This window comes from Neolamprologus brichardi, chromosome 3, assembly GCF_056152115.1.
Source record: "Neolamprologus brichardi isolate AB-2024 chromosome 3, ASM5615211v1, whole genome shotgun sequence".
Classification (NCBI taxonomy): Eukaryota; Metazoa; Chordata; class Actinopteri; order Cichliformes; family Cichlidae; genus Neolamprologus; species Neolamprologus brichardi.
The window spans coordinates 19509781-19527039 of record NC_142106.1 but is presented as its reverse complement, the minus strand read 5'-3'; the positions used below and the strand labels follow the sequence as shown (position 1 = coordinate 19527039).

At 39.2% G+C, this 17259-nt stretch overlaps 2 protein-coding genes across 7 annotated transcripts; one reads left to right on the top strand and one right to left on the bottom strand.

The window, feature by feature from the left end:
* Nucleotides 1-406: 406 nt before the first annotated feature.
* On the bottom strand, nt 407-2086 carry LOC148103778 (tripartite motif-containing protein 16-like). Of its 6 annotated transcripts, none has more exons than XM_087833012.1 (3): nt 1339-2080; nt 1146-1212; nt 407-1028 (listed from the first exon to the last, which is right to left on the bottom strand). In XM_087833012.1, the coding sequence occupies exons 1-3, from the start codon at nt 2078-2080 to the stop codon at nt 407-409; spliced, it is 1431 nt and encodes a 476-aa protein (XP_087689138.1). The 6 variants fall into 6 exon arrangements, with proteins under 6 accessions (XP_087689138.1, XP_087689134.1, XP_087689116.1 ...); XM_087833008.1 differs by having other exon boundaries at nt 407-1539; nt 1612-1910; nt 2046-2080; XM_087832990.1 differs by having other exon boundaries at nt 407-1539; nt 1612-2080.
* A 4486-nt stretch (nt 2087-6572) lies between these two features.
* On the top strand, nt 6573-16994 carry coro2ab (coronin 2Ab). The gene is made up of 14 exons (XM_006806063.3): nt 6573-6662; nt 11293-11493; nt 11597-11713; nt 11840-11989; nt 12300-12500; nt 12570-12686; nt 13049-13153; nt 13257-13353; nt 14691-14806; nt 14884-14974; nt 15069-15223; nt 15836-16003; nt 16086-16154; nt 16231-16994. Exons 1-14 carry the CDS (start codon nt 6606-6608, stop codon nt 16294-16296), a joined length of 1710 nt encoding a protein of 569 aa, XP_006806126.2. The 5' UTR covers nt 6573-6605; the 3' UTR covers nt 16297-16994.
* Nucleotides 16995-17259: the final 265 nt, after the last annotated feature.

Here is a 17259-nt window from a genome sequence, read left to right as displayed (position 1 = left end):
TTAAACTACATAAGACTGGCCACCTATAAAATCCAAATCTTTAAGAAATAACAATAAATAAAGTTCCAGTGTTATTGTCGTTTAAGCAATGAAAAAACTCGAAGCCCTAAAACTGTTGAATTATTGCTTGATTATGTTTATGATAATTACTTTGTTTACTTACTTTGGTGTCTAGTGGAAACTGTTTTGAAATAAATTCCTCACATGTCACTCTGATCTGTTCACAAAGATTCAACAGAGAAAAAGTGCTGCATTGATTTTTATACAATTTCAGGTAAATTTACGGGCAATCATAAGATGTCAAACTCGCAGCTATAAAGTGATCTCTGTGCAGAGAAGAAACAGCACAACAGTGAACTCTCAACAGTAAAGATAGACAAGAACCAAAAACTGGAAGCTCAAAGGTCTATTTGACTTTAATCAACTTTGCAGTGTCTCCATTTTGATAAAAACCAATTCCAGCATAGAGCGGCTGAGTGAATGTGGTCTGGACTCTGTGGAGGAGAGTCATGGTTTCAGAGACGCTGTAGAAAGACAGAATACCTGCTCTGTGATCCAGGTACACTCCTACTCTGGAGGACCGAGGACCTGAGAGGACAGTTTGGACATTGTTGTGCCAAAATTGAAAATTGTTTGTGTTACAGTTTAATGCCCAAGATTTGTCATTGAATCCAAAAACACATTCATTACCCATCCCTGCTCTGGAGATATTCTTGTATGCAACTGCGACATCAACTCCTCCCCCTCTCCACTCCACCTCCCAGTAACAACGTCCAGTCAGACTCTCTCTACTCAGGACCTGAAAATATACAGTGAATCTGTCTGGATGATCAGAATAAGACTGTTGTTGTTCCATAAATGTTGCTTTTCTGTTCCCCTCAGATAATAACAGATGTGTGTATGCTGTGTTTGGATCCAGTGTGATTTCACGTGAATATTTTAAGAATCCAGCTCTGGTCTTTGGCTCTGGTGGTGACAGTAAAACATCCACTTCAGTGACTGTCAGTGAGATGTTTGTCCATTCCTCTCTCAGAATGTCCTGTAGTTTATCTCTGGTCTCTGACACAGCTGCTGTCACATCCTCAAAGTACCTCAGAGGACGAATATTGATGCTGGATGAGTGTGTAGACTCACTGAGTGCTGACAGTGAGGGGTAGTTGTGTAGAAACTGGTTGTGATCCTCTGTGTGTGAGAGCTGCTCCAGCTCGCCGTCTTTCCTCTTCAGCTCAGCGATCTCCTGCTCCAGCTTCTCCTGAAGCTCTTTGACTCGACTCACTTCAGTTTCCTGCTGGGATCTGACCTGCTGCTTCACATCAGAGCTTCTTTTCTGGAGGAGACGGATCAGCTCAGTGAACATCTTCTCACTGTCCTCCACTGCTTTATCAGCAGAGCCATTGATGGCCTCCACCTCCTGTTGAAGCAGCTTCACATCTTTCTCTCGCTCCTGGATTCTCTGCTGGATGTTTAGTCGTCTCACCTCGAGCTCCTTCTGCTTCTCAGTCCTTTCTGCTGCAGCTGGGACTGTTTCATGGCCTTTATGTTCATCCATTGTGCAGAGATAACAGATACTCTGCTGATCAGTACGACAGAAAATCTTCATCACCTCATCATGACGAGAGCAGATGTTCTCCTGGAGCTTCTTGGAGGGGGCCACCAGCTTGTGTTTCTTAAATGAAGGTGAATCATAGTGAGGTTGGAGGTGTTTCTCACAGTAAGAGATCAGACACACCAGACAGGACTTGATGGCTTTCAGTTTCCTCCCAGTGCAGACATCACAGATCACATCTTCAGGTCCAGCATAGCAGTGATCAGCTGGAGCAGCTTGGAGTCCAGTCTTCTTCAGCTGCTCCACTAAAGCTGCTAACATGGTGTTTTTCTCCAGGACAGGCCTCGGTATGAAAGTCTTCCTGCACTGAGGGCAGCTGTGGATTCCCTTCCTGTCCTCTTCATCAAAGTGGGTTTTAATACAGTTCATGCAGTAGCTGTGTCCACAGGGAATAGTCACCGGATCCTTCAGTAGATCCAAACAGATGGAACAAGAGAAGGTTTCTTTGTCCAGCTGAACTCCTTTCTGTGCCATTTCTCCTCTCAGTTTCTCTCTGGCAGAAACGAAAGTATTCTGACCTCTGATCTCATAACATACTTTTCTGTAGTGAATGGAGCCTGTCGGCTCTGAAACGTTACAACATGTTTGTTACACCCATCTTCAAACTGCAGATCTAAAGGGGAGGGAACAAGGAAATACATTTACAGTGTTTCAGGAAGAAGAGGGAGGAGTTATCAGGCTTTGACACAGTGCAGGAAGTGGAGCAGTTTGACGTAGACACTGTTTGTTTAACCCTTTGAACATGAACAAAGGAGGCAGATCAGCTTTTACATTTATTATATACGAATGATAAGTGAATAAAAAAGCTGCCACATTGTAACACCATGGCACATATTATACCATGAATTGTTTTTCATTTCAAAAATGTTCACATTCAGACACAAAAATCATTAAATATCACACAGTTATTAATCCTTCAAATATGAGACATTTGGCTTTCAGACACAGAGCCAGTGACTTTATCTTTACTGCAAGTATTTCTGTGTTTCACACCGTTGAATATCAAGTTAAATATGCTGCAAAATGTGAACATTTACAGAATAAAAGTCAGAATGTGTAGAACAGGTTTTTCTTTTACTTATAAAATGTTTTCACATTCTTGTCTTTTAAACTTGCAGATACAGGAAAAATATTTGCAATCAACTGATATTTTCACAGATATATTGAGAGCTGCAGACTTGCAATTCAAATTTTACTCTTATTTATTATTTTCACTACTTGGAACCACAACTCTGATTCCAGCCTCTCAGATCAGTGAATACAAGTGCTGGTGTCATGATCCGGGGTGTCGGTGGTGTTTTGGGGAATGTTTTCTTACTCTGTTCAAAGCTCAGGTCCTTCCTCCAGGTGAAGTTCTGGGTCTACATCTGCCTCTCTCCACATGCGGCTCATTGTCTGCAATCAGCGATGAAGTTTTAAGGACCACCTCAGAGCTCCAGTATTTATCAGATTATCATCTAAACAGTAGTTTTGAAATCAGCCTCCATGTTCTGCTTGCTCCAAGTGTTCCTCTGTTTAATTTCGCCTTCTTTGTGTCTCCAGTTTCCTGCACCTACAGATCATTATCCACTCACCTCGACTCTTATCTGGATTTCTTCTGTCACTGGTCCTTCCCTCCAACCAGCTGCCTGCCTGAATCTTACCTGCCAGGAACCGTCGCTCAGTTTCACCCAACTTTCTGTGGAGAATCTGGAAACCCACCTGCTTTCCTGCTCACTTTAACCATCCATGACTTCAGAAAAGATCTCCCTCCCTCCAAAACCCAGATTCACAGCCTCACGTTATTCATGGTTACATACCATTTTAGACTGATGTGGGCCAAAGCCTAAAACAATGTGCCGGGAGTTTGCTGTTCTCGCCGGCTCAGATATTTGAAGTTTGCACATTCTCGCCTGAAAATTTTTAAAAGTTTATTTTGCAACCCAGAAAGAGTAATAAGAGGGGCATGTATTGCCTTGCATAGCCTGTAACGTTATTATGATGGACAGATTTTATGAGTGAACTTGACTTTAAGTGACTTACAGGTTTCTTTGAAAAATACTTTCTTATATCCAGGTTCTTTTTGCTGCCATCCTCCTCTCCTCCTCGCAGCGCAGGCTTGCCGCTGCTAAAACTAAACAGAGCTCCCTGAAAGGCACAGCCAGTCACATTGGCCATATTTGTCACATGATATAGGACTCCAGTAGAGAACATAATTTAACTCTTTCTGCACCGCTGGGTGAATGAGACGTTGACAAATCGTTTTTTTTTTTTTTTTAAATTTCTATCGGTATTGTTTTTCTTTACTCGAAGAGATCAAATTATTGGTGGGGACAATTCAATAATCGCTGGATATTGGTGGGGACACGTCCCTTCCGTCCATGCCAAATCTACGCCCTTGAGTACAAACTCTGTTTTTGCCTTATATCCTATATTTCCATGAATGCTTGTACACAATTTAATAAATTGCTACATTTATTTACCATTTTCCTAGTAAAATATTTAAAAAAAAAACAAGAGGTGGGTAGAGACTTTCACACTGTACTGTAATAATAGTCTAGCAACAGAAAATGAATCCATTGCTGATATGTTTATTAACACCTGTTTATCTTGAGGACATCAATGTGTGGTGTCGAGTAACTTTCCACTTTTCTCAGATATTTTTCAGTTCTACTTCATTACACTCAGTTTGATTTATATATTTTTATTTATTTGCACAGGGTAAAAATATTTCCACACAAATGCTTGTAAATAAGGCCCAATTATTCCAATTGCATTACAATTCAATGCACATATTTCCCTTTTTCCTAGCTAAACATAAAGAAACTACAGGTACCTCAATGCTTTCACACAGTACTACTGTATTATTAGTCCACCAAGAGAAAAAGATGCATTGATAAAAAAAAATTGATTGAAGCTTTTTGTGCTTGGCTTTCACCAGCAGGTGTTTATCTGGAGGGCATGAGGCTTAAAGCCATAGGCGTGGTGTCTGCTACATTTTCTCTTTTTCAGAGATTTTTCCTGACAGTTAAAGTATGCAGTCAGACAAGAATCCAGATGAGTTTGATATTCTGTGAATGAATACCAGACGACAAACAACCATATCACCAAACCAGCTCAGCTTTTAAACGGCATCAACACACTTTAAATACTTCCCTGTGTGAGGGCCAATAGTGTCCTTGAGAGTTAACTGTAGAGGCAGAGCCAGATGTATAAAGCATCTCTGCCCTCATCAATATCTTGTTTTGTAGCTAGCGTTCATTAACTTGAAACAATGTTTTTGTTTGTTTGTTTTTATTTTTATGCTAAAATAATCTTATGTTGTTGTTACAACTAGTTTTTGTCATAGTTAAAATGAAGTCACCTAATGTAAATAAGTAGTTCTATTAGATATAATTACTTATGTAGTTCTAAATTACATTTCAGAGATTTCACAGAGTTTTTATGAAGCTGAAAAACAGATGGAACTCTGTAGTCTATAACCTATTGCTGCCTCCCTGTGGAGACTCTTTAGGAGATTATTCTCTTTTTCAGAATTAATAAAATTGGTCTGTGGCTGCTGTACAAAAAAAAACTTTTATCAGTATAATAGTTCATATTAATATGATATGAACTATTGAAGTGATAGATGAAACCAGGTGTAGGAGAAGCAAATGTGGTAACTGAAGAGACAGATGTTGATTTGAGTCAGCCTGTTGCAGAAAGAGAACCTGATGTTAAACTGATGGATAAAGGTGTGGGAAAGCCAGATGGTTATTAAATTTTGGGAAATTCATGCTTTATATTAAGTTGCTATGTGTTTTTAGCACAATGAGTGACTGTTTGTTAATCCAGCATTAATAAAATAACTAAATACAATACCTTTTGAGCACCAAGCTAGAAAAATACACCATTGCTAAAATTAATGGCTGATTTCATCTGCTTTTTTAGCTGAAAGGATATTTGAAGTTATTGTTGCTGACCATGTCCATGTCTTTATGAAGTCTATCCATCTTCTGATGGTTGCTACCACACACATCACAAAGCTCAAATAATCTCAAACTGATTTCATGAACATGAAAATGAGTTCCCTGTACTCAAATTACCTCCATATTTAATGTCTTCTTCATCCAATAGAGCACCTATGGGATGTGGTGAAACAGGAGATGTTTACACTCAGCCTTGGAGACAGGAGAAGAAGGTCGCTGAGAAGGGGCTTGGAGTAGAGCCACTACTCCTCCACATCAAAATGACCATGATCCCTCCTGGATGCCTCCTAGAGGAGGTATTTGGGACATGTTCTACTGCAGAGGTTATATTTTTCAGCTGGCTTTGTAGTCCCTCCAGAAGAGTTAGAGGTCGTCACCAGGGACAGGGTCTTGATGTCTACTGAGACAGCTGTACCCAAGACCTGCACTTGGATAAGTGGAAGGAGACTATGGATGGATGGATGTTGGATGTAGGGGTGATCTACCCCAGCATTTAACATAATGCAAATGACTACAAAAATAGAACAGGAGTGTCTTAATCATAACTATAGTCATAAGAAATTCGATTGGTATTTGTTAGGCTCACCAAGTTCTAAGGTAAAATATATTTTTTACACTGTCCCAACTCTCCAGTAGATTTGAAATATGTTATTGTCTTAGCTCTTGGAGCTGATTACAATGTGAGTGCGTGCAACTGTGCTGGTCGTATCGGATTGTAGAGGTGTGTTTGTGTGTGTGCAGCCGTGCATAAACAGCTCGGCTAATACAGGAGCAGAGGCTAGACGTCATGGATCAGGAGTGAACCCACACACGGAAACACACAGAGAGGTGGATGCAGATCAGCTCAGCTGTAGACACGGAGGGAGCAGGTTTAAAAAGCCGTATTTGTATCACAGTTATAGTACCTCTAATAAAAGGTATTGCAGTAGAAGTGGAAGTCACAAAACTGGTAGCAGTGTTATTAATAATAACAGTATATGTTTTTAGCAGAAAGAGATCCCAGTGATTCCTAAGTAACTGAATTCAAGGTAAGACCATATTCATTCATTCAAATGATATTTTTCAGGGAGGATTTTATGCCTTTCTTAAAAGATCATTCGAAGGAGCAGGTGAGAGATTAAGTGTTATTTGTTTTACCTTAATCTTATTTTTAGTCTAACCTTAAATGAACATTTTCGAAAACCTTAACTGAACCTGAATCTAATCTTTCCTAACCTCAGGATGAACCTAAACTTTACCTAACCTTATCTGAACAATCCATACGCTTAATCAATCCTAAACATAATCTTTCCTAATATTAAGCTGAACCTAATTTTGACCTGTCTTCATTTTAGGATTAATTGAACCTCATCCCAGCCTTCATGGCCTTGATTAAACCCAAGCTCTCTCTCTCCTATGATAAGAATAAACCAATTTTAGATTTACCTTACTCTTACTAGATTTAATTTACTCTTAATTTAAATTAAGCCACATTTTTGCATACCATTTATGCAAACCTTTTATTGGAATTATTTAAAGACATAAAATCTTGACTTTCCTCCAGGATCCAGGGTCCCAGTCCCCTGTAGGACTGTTGCTTTGGGACTTTTGTTTTGCTTTGTTTTGGGCTTTTCATTTTCAGTAGCTGTTGTATTTAGCCTTGCTCCAACATGAGGTGCCAGTTGAGTGGTTTCCAGCCTGAGAGTTGGGCATACCAAAGAGTCATCATTCTTCTGAAGTGTTGGTTCGCTCAAACCAATAAAAACTACACAACCTCAGATTTTGTTTCTTTTTACAAAGAAAATAACTGGAAATTGTTATCTTGTATCTCTCATAATTTTACAATTTTATACAAGTTCTAACTAAGAAACCACTGTGATTTCATCATTGTTATATATTCTTTTGTAATATATGTATGAAAATCAATGATCGTATGACAATCAGATTCCTGTTTTTAGCTGACAGGAGTGACACCTGGTGTGGTCTTCTATCGCTTTAGCCCATCTGCCTCATGGTTCAAAGTGTTGTGCATTCAGAGATGCTCTTCTGCATACCTTGGTTGTAGCAAGAGGTTGTTTTAGTTACTGCTGCCTTCCTATCAGCTCAAAACAGTCTAACCTCAACTGACCTTTGACATCAACAAGGTATTTTCACTCAGCGAACAGCCATCCAGTGGATATTTTCTCTTTGCCAGACCATTCTCTGTAAACACTGAAGATGGTTGTGTGGTAAAATCCCAGATCAGCCTATCTGGCACCAACAAGTATGGCACGTAAAAAAAGTAGAGTTCAAATAAGTACAAATAGATTTAAAGTATTTAAATCGCATTCTGCCACTGATAATGTTCATATTACAGGTACACTTAGTCGAATTGAAATTAAAAAAAACAAACACTTAAACTGTGCTTTGATTTCACTTATTGTAAATTTTATTAAAAAAAATTCCCCTTTGATTATCTTCTCCTCTTTCCTTTACTATTTCTTTCCTTCTCCTCACTCGACAGTAAGGTGATCTGTCTCAGCCACAGTAAAGGTCAAAGGTCATGTTAGGGGAGTTTGTAACAACAGGAAGTGTGTGTGTAGCCAATAAATATTTAATAGAGACAAATAAGCTGTCTTGGAGGATGGATATATCACTCTGTGTGTGTGTGTGTGTGTCTGTGTGAGTAAATGATTAGGATCATTTATTGAAGAAACTGATTTATTATTGATAAGATTATGAAAGCCATTAATAACAGCAAATTGCATTATTGATTAGAGCCAATAATGCAGCTGCTGAGGTTCTGAAGCTCTTTCCAAAACAAACACATGCAGTCATTTCTCCGTTGCTTCAGAAGACATTACAACTGTCGGAAAATGAACAATAGGCTGCTAAATGTTTTTTACCTGAAAGGCTACATATTGTGAGGTTATTATCTTACACTCAATTAGCTTATCTTCTTATTTATTAGTCCTTTGTTTATCCAGGTAAAACATCTCATTGAGATTAAAAATCTCATTTCCAAGAGAGACCTGGCATCATGGCAACAAAAGTCAAAATACACATACCACATAAGTATATAACATTTAAAACAAATACAATATCCCATACCAACATGTGTAAAATACATAATAACAGATCAAATTAAGAGTGACATTAAAAACAATCACACTGAGTAAAAGAGTTATTCTCTCGTTTCTTTAAGACAGACTTAAACTCTTCCAAGGTAACTAATTCTGATCATTTCAGTTCCTTCTGCAGATTATTCCAGGAAGCAGGGGCAGCATATTTAAAAGCATTTTTCCCCAATTCTGTTCTGAGTTTTGGGACAATCAGTTGTATGATATTGTGCGAACAAAGGCTGTATTGGTTGTGGTTTTTACACATATAAACACATAAATAAGATGGAACCAGCCCAAGGAGAGATTTATAGATAAAATCAACCAATGGGAGAGTCAGCGAATATGGAATGATGGACATTTAGCAGCAGCATACAAAGAACAATGATGTACACGATTTCCATAGCCAGTAATAAAACGTAAAGCACAATGGTACACAATATCCAACCTCTTTAGGTAGTGGGCAGGTGCATTCATAAAAAGCAGGTCACCATAATCCAATAAAGGTAAAAAAGTTGCATGAATCAAGTGTTTTCTCACTTGGAGGGAGAAACAGGATTGATTTCTAAAAAAGTAACCTAGTTTTAGTTTAACTTCGACACAAGCCTTTGAATGTGAGTTTTAAATGAAAAATTCTGATCTATAATGATCCCTACTTGTAAGATGTGACCATTTCAATTTCAGTTTCTTGAATTGTTTTAACCTTACGAGACGTAGCTAACAACTCTTTGCCATTTGAGAATAACATGAACTTGGATTTCTCTGGATTTAACACCTTAAGTTGAGTTAAATGGGACTGAACATGATCAAAGGCAGACTGCAGAAATTGCAGGGTTTGTGCTACTGAAGGGGATGAACAATAAATAATTGTATCATCTGCATAAAGATGGAATGCTGCATTTGACAAATTATCACAAAGGTTGTTTATGTAAAGAGAAAATAGCAATGGCCCTAATATGGAGCCCTGTGGAACCCCTTTGGATACTTGGAGAAAAGAAGAAGAAGACCCAGCAGCATGGACACACTGTTTTCTTGCTGACAAGTAATTTGAAAACCAACTTAGAGCATTTACAGATAGACCAATATTGTTTAGTCTATTTAATAAAATAGCATGGTCATCTGTATCAAAAGCCTTTGACAAGTCAAGAAAAAGAGCAGCACAGTATTTTTTGCAGTCCATTGAATCAATGATGTCATTAACCACTTTAATAGCAGCAGTTATTGTGCTGTGTTGTTTTCTGAATCCTGACTGATGTTGGGAAAGAACTGAATTTCTGTCCAAAAAGTCTTTCAGTTGTTCACTAATGAACTTTTCTAGAACTTTTGCTAGAACACACAAATTAGATATGGGCCTGTAGTTATCAACATCTGAAGGATCACCTCCTTTCAGCAAAGGGAGGCAGATTTCCATATTACAGGGATCTCACTATTCGAGAGGCTAAGATTAAAAATGTAAGTTATCGGTTCTGCTATAAAATCTGCAGCCAACTTAAGAAAATAAGGATCAAGTTGATCTGGTCCTGCAAATTTATTTAGATCCAACAGATTTAAAGCCCTGCGGACCTCAAAAACATTTAGAGAAAAACTGAAGGGTTGGACCACATTGGTTGCAGAGAGAGCCTCCTGTTGATCTTCTATTAAACTCAGCCTTATTAAAACTAAACACAACTAATCTTTATCCTGGTCTTAAACTGACTTTATACCAATCTTCCCTAATCTCAATCAAACCTAGGTATAATCCTCCAAAATGATCAACTAAACCTATCATTAAACTATCCTCCTTAACCTGTCTCTGTTCTAACCTTGACCCCTGACCCTATCCCAAACTACCTATGATATCATTAATCTAACCTAAGCCCAGTCTTTCCTAAGGCATTCATTTTGGACTTTTAACTATATTTTCTGAAGTTTTATAGCTTTAGCTCATTCATACAACAAGTAATTAATGAATAAAAAGTACTACTAAATGACTGGAAAGCTCTTATAACTTGACAAAGAGCCATTCTGAAAGATTTATTTCAGTATTATAGCAGTATTACTTTAACATGCAGGAAAACTGGGAGCTACAGTTGAAAATATGCATCATCACCTCGATCTTGCCTTTCAAAAGTTTAATCCTACCTAAACCTGATCTTTCCTAGGTCTAGGATAAAGCTGACCTTAATGTAAATTGGTATTTTTTGCATTACTATAATCATAATTTACACTTACTCTGATCTTCACATGGCCTAAAACTAACCTCACTCTAAGTTTGTTGTATCTAAACAATTCCTTCCTTTCAATCTGATTTTAACCTTAATTTATTAGGATAAATCTTTATCCTAATCTTAAATCAAAGCTTTGGTTAAAGCCAAGATTAATACCAACATTAAATTAAACCTAACTTGAACCACAACTTAGCCTATATCTAAACCAACTAAGCCTTCGCTTACGTTCATCTTAAGTCTTCGCTTGACCCAAAATTAGCCTGTATTTATCCTAACCTTAAACATTATCCTAACTTCCCCTAACTTTAATCTAGTCAAGGACTAATCCTTCAATGATTAACATTAATCTAACATACCCCATTAGATTTCCCCCCCATTTTCGGATTTCTTGATATAAATCTGCACCAAAACTTAAACTCCTCTAAGCTTGATGCTACTGTACTCTTGTCCACCAGATGTCATGGCGATCATCCTTTCGCTGCTCAAAGTTTCGTCACATTTTTGGAAAGTCTGCCACCAAGGAGCACAGCTACGACGGGGTGCCAATCACGCGTAGTGTCCATGACAACCACTACTGCTCAGCCAATCCCTGCTTCATCGCTGTGGTGACTGAGTGCGCGGGAGGCGGGTCCTTTTTAGTCCTGCCCATCCATCATGTACATAGACCTTTTTAATTTAATTTCTTCTGAATTAAAATAGATAAAGGATAAAAATGGGGAAACCTAAAGTTTTAAAATAGTTTCATGTTCTCTCTCTCAGACAGGCAGAGTAGATCCTCAGCATCCAAGGGTTTGTGGCCACAGCGGCAGAGTCCTGGACGTCAAGTGGAATCCATTCGATGATTACTGCATCGCCTCATGCTCAGAGGACTGCACTGTTAGTTAACGACTAACTAGGATTAACTTTGGAATTAGGTTTAGGATAAGGATGGGGTTAAATTATTGGGAATTATATAACATTTAGTCTACAGCACATACACTTTGGTCCTGTGCATGTATTCAGGTGAAGATCTGGGATATCCCAATCTGTGGAGTCCAACAGAACCTCACCAAGGCCAGGAAAACCCTGATTGGTCACTCCAGAAGAGTGGGGCTAATTGAGTGGCATCCAACTGCTGAGAACCTTCTGCTAAGTGCTGCCTATGACTACAAGGTCAGTGCCAATCATATAACATTCTGACCTAAATGAGTACCGTATTTTTGTTAAAAGAAACAGTCTTTGCTTTTGTGTTGTATTCAACTTCCTTCAATATATCTTATGAACATAATGCACAGAAATCTTAGAGAAAAAGCCAATGGTTGGCATAAAACGTTTTCTATAATAGACACCTTACAGGATTGAACCAGTAAAGAAAGTATCAACACAAGAGAACCAAATGTTAAAGAGCTACACTCTACAATCAGTAATTCCAGTGCATTTAGGCTGCAAAACAGACATGAATTTGTCTCACTTACTGCTCCAGGTCCTTCTCTGGGATGTATCCCAGGCTGGTGCAGTTATCAGGTATCCAATTCGGGTGGTGCTGATGCCCATCCACCACCGCTACCCATCTGAGGCACTGCTGCTTTCAGTCAGCTTCAACAGTGATGGCAGCAGGCTGGCAGTCACATCCAAAGACAGGCACGTTCGAGTCCTGGACCCTCGGACAGGAAAGATTTTACAGGTATGATTATTGTATTTGAATGAGTGTCCTGACAGAAAATTGCCAGGAAGGTAACTGATACTTCTGCAGGTATCAAGCAGTAACTCACACAAGGCCAACAAGGTTTTATACATCGGGGGGTTGAAGTTGCTTCTGTCCACTGGCAGCTCGTCTTGGAACCACCGGCAGATCGTCCTGTGGGACCCTGTAAGATTTTTTTTCCCTTCAACTGTAATCTGAAACTTAATCTAAGCTGTGCTTGTTCTTAAACCTGAATCCAATTACCAGTATTTTCTAGGAGTAAGAATACTTGGGTCATAAGACATGATTAAAAAAGAGATTGCTGAAAATGAGGCACATAGACAAAAACAAATAAATATATAATAAATATATAAAATTAAACAGCTGATAATAAAAACTGCTTTCTTGTGAAATGATTTAAGAGAATTAAGAGAAAATTAATTATATAACTGTATATCTCAATTGAGCAACTTTTGCATATTTTAACTTGATTTTTTTTTCCCTTTACAATTTGCTCTACATTCATTCCCATATGTGTTTTCATGCAGGATGACTTATCTGAACCCTTATATGAAGAAGATCTGGATGGGTCTGCTGGAGTACTCTTCCCGTTTTATGACCCAGACACACACATGTTGTATCTGGCTGGAAAGGTCAAAAAACATAAACTGCTTATGGCAAAATGTGCCGTTAAATTTGAACAACCATCATCAAGGAGGTTTAGCACCACTGTATATGTTGTATTTATGCTTGTAGGGTGATGGAAACATCCGGTACTATGAGCTAAGTGCTGAAAAACCTTACATCAGCTACCTGACTGAGTACAGGTCCCTGCTCCCACAAAAAGGACTTGGTGAGACCAACACACACCGATAAGTGTGTTAGCTAGTAAATGACATCATTTATACAGCTGCCAGTCAAGCTTTGTTCCAGCTCTCACCTACAGTCATGAAATCTGGGTAATGACCAAAAGAGGAAAGTCATAAAATGTCATAAAATAAAAGAGTAGGTCGGCTCTCCCTAAGAGCTAAGGTGAGGAGCTCAAACATAAAGAGTAGAACAGCTGCTCCTCCATGTTGAACTCTGGGCATGCCCAACTGGGCGGAGACCCTGGAGTAAGACCTGCTCATCAGGTAGAACCAGAACAAGACGGGGCCAAAGACCCTTCTAAGTCTACTCCCATAGCGACCCAAACTCAGATAAGTGGAAGAAAATCAGCAAATCGATAGATATTCCTCCTTTTCCAACTTATCATGAAGTCACGCAAATTCTGGCTTCATACTATGACAATTGGGAATCAGGTGAGCCTGGTATCAAAATGTAGGTAAATAGGAGAGTTTTGAGTTTCCATGACTTCTTCTGACCAGACATCTAATCACATGGTGACATGACCCTTTGGATTTTTACCCAAAATGCTGTTTGAGTCAAACTTGGGTAAATCATCAAAGCAGATCAAACATGCTTGTCTCTTGTACTCTCTCACAAACATTAAATTGGTTCCATGTTGTTATTATAACTATCAGATATTCAAGGATATTGGTTCTTTGATTGGATATGAAAAAAATTATAGAGCACACAAATGTGATTTTGACTTTAGATTGTGATCCTCTTGAAGTGGATGTAACAGTGATTTGGTTGCAGTTTTTAACAAACCTAAAACTTTGTATCCAACTCATCATCTATACCTATACTCATTTCAAGGTACCGACACAATTTTAAGAAAGCTTGTCTAAGTTCATTCACAGGCACTTTGATGCTGATCTAACAAACTTGACTTAAATGTCGACTTTGATGGATAATTTCCTTCACTGTTTCAATGCTACATCCTGCGGTCATGTTAACAGGTGGAAGACACCAAGAACCAAGCTTCTGCCCCAACAACTCAACAAATGTTGGTCAAACGTCGTCTTTTCATGCCTGTTGGTCATCCTACAATTCTGAAACTGTCTTATGACTGGTTGCAAGACTGTTAAGGCATTCTATGCAGGACCAGTCTTCTGCCTTAAAAACCCATGCCTTGCTCCACCACCATCTCACCAACCTTTAAATATTGATGTTGTCGTTCTTTAAAGTCTAGACTTTCATGTTGTAATGATAGAAAAAGGCAAAGAGTTTAGTGCCACTTTTAGAATATCCACAATACTTTATGACACAGGACTAAAATGTGTTTTGACGTCTGGCTCACTCCAGGGGTGATGCCAAAGCGTGGCCTAAATGTGACTGCCTGTGAGATTTTCCGGTTTTATCGCCTGATTGCCATCAAAGACCTGGTCGAACCGCTGTCCATGATCGTACCACGCAAAGAGGTTGGGGTGATGTACTTATCTTGAGTATAATTAGAGTACAAGAAGTATTGGTCCAGTTTTTTTCTTGTTCCTTCCAGTCAGGAATTTTTCAAGAGGATCTGTACCCGATGACAGCTGGAAACCAGGCAGCCATGACCGCTCAGGAGTGGCTGTTGGGGGTCAACAGAGGTCTGTAACCTAGCTGGGCCATCAGGTACACTAAAGATAATTACTCTCTATAGATCATTCAGTTTATCACTGATCTCTTACATTTCCTCACCAGGCCCAGTGCTGATGTCCCTGAAGCCAGACACTCGAGTACCCAACCCTTACCCAGAAACCCAAGCTGAGAAGGGGCTGGTGAGGCAGCTTAGCTCCCTCAGGTTTCAGAGCAGCCCGGCTGCAGTGACAGAGATAGGCCAAGACTTTATAGAGGAGGTAAAGTGTGATCTGGTTATTTTACCTGACATTGCAGGGTAAAATATACCAATCTGGGGTGCCTTTTCTTGATTTTAAATTGGTATACAGTTGTGTGAAAAAGTGCTTGGTCCCTATCTTGTTTCCTGTTTTTTAGTATGTTTTTTCACACTTAAATGTGTAACAGTAAAAGGCTGTAAAAATATCTGTAAAGATCACCAGTTATTGTAAATACTTGATTGGTGTTGTTGCTGCTAAGTATGGCCCAACCAGTTATTAGGTTTAGGGGGCAATCACCTTTTCACACAGGGCCATGTAGGTTTGGATTTTTTCCCTTTAATAATAAACACCTTCATATAGAAACGGCATTTTGTGTTTACTTGTGTAATATTTAAATTTGTTTGATGATCTGAAACATTTAAATGTGACAAACCTACAAAAAACAGGAAACTGGGAAAGAGGGGAAACGCTTTTTCATGCCACCGTACTCTTTTTAGAAACTTCTGTTTCCTTTAGACAAACTAGGAAATATGTTTTGCCACAGTAACCGTCACATCCTTCGAAACTGACCTGAGACCTGAGCCTTTTTTGGAGAGTAGTTCTCTGATACTTTTGTTGCTGTTCTCTGTTGAGGTTTTTCTGGAGGAGCAGCTGTCCTATCAGGATGCCAAATATCCCAAAGATCTGAGCGATCTGTCGGGGTGGCAGCCAGACGAGACCCAGGTCCCACTGTGGACATACTGCTGCACCCCGCACTGCTGCGAGCCTGCCGAGAGACCGCCACCAATGACCGAGAGTGAGGTTGGATAAATGATAAAACACTTCAGAAGAGTGTCTCCTTCTCTTGCACACAAACTCAGTCCTACTTTTTTCTGTGTTTCAGCTACTCCAGGCATTTTACAAGCAGCAGGATGAGATCAAAGGCCTGAAGGACGAGCTCCATCAGAAAGACGTGAGTTCACAAACAGTACGTTATCAGAAGTTCTTGTCAGATACTTTTTTATATTTTGTGTTTTCACGTTCTGCAGATGAAAATTGCTCAGCTGGAGCAGGATATCAAAAACACCAGAAAGAACATGAGAGCGACCTTCTGATTCAGACCCTGCTGTGTAGGAGGGGCTTACAGAGACAGCGTGACCCACAGACAGCGGAGTTATCCTCCACAGACTGGACTTTGTAGTTGAAGCCACAACTCTTGTTTTCCTAAAATTCCTGAAAATGGTTTATTTGGGAGCAGAGACTATTTTCCTTCATACTTCACAAACTACCTGAAACACAATGGTCACCATCGAATATAAGAAACCCTGCGTCTGGGATGATGGCATGCAAAAATGCAAATTTCTTAAACCTCTTGAATTAAAGCTGTCCAAATACTTATGGAGCTAAGTGTAATTATGACCACATGCAAGGCGCAGTGATGTCAGGCAGCAGACACACACCACCTGCTCTAGTGACTTTTACTGGTGCAAACAGGTTGGAAACAATGGAAGGGCAGAAGGACACAGCAGATCTTCTTGTTAGCAGTTTGCAAACTAACTTCAAGGGTAAGATACATGACCTTGCTGTTTTGGTAGGCCAAAAGAGTTAAAATGCATAAATCGCAAAACTCATGAAAAACACAGCGTGGGTGTGCAAAAAATGTTGAATGAAGTTTGGAACTGGACTGCATGAAAATGTTTGATGTAGTCACCCAGGGTTTCTGGACTCTTTGAAGCCTGAGTCCTGGTGTTTCATTGAATACGCATTAAAATGAACGTAAGACCAATAAAATATGAGTGTTTCCCTCAACAAAACTGAAGCACTATCCGTTTTGGGTGGTCTGCAACACACATAGAGCCATATCATTAGTCAGGTAATTACATTATGTAATATTATGTTCCAGATCAGCACACACACAGCTCCCGTGTGCCGGAAATTTAGTTATGAAGACCAAAAATGTGTTTCGCACCAGGCTGTAAATGTGCTCGTTTCTGCTTTAAAGTTTGTGATGAGTGACTCACTCCAGTGGCCATTAGAGGAACTGCAGTTTTCTGACTTAATTGTGTTTCATATTTAAA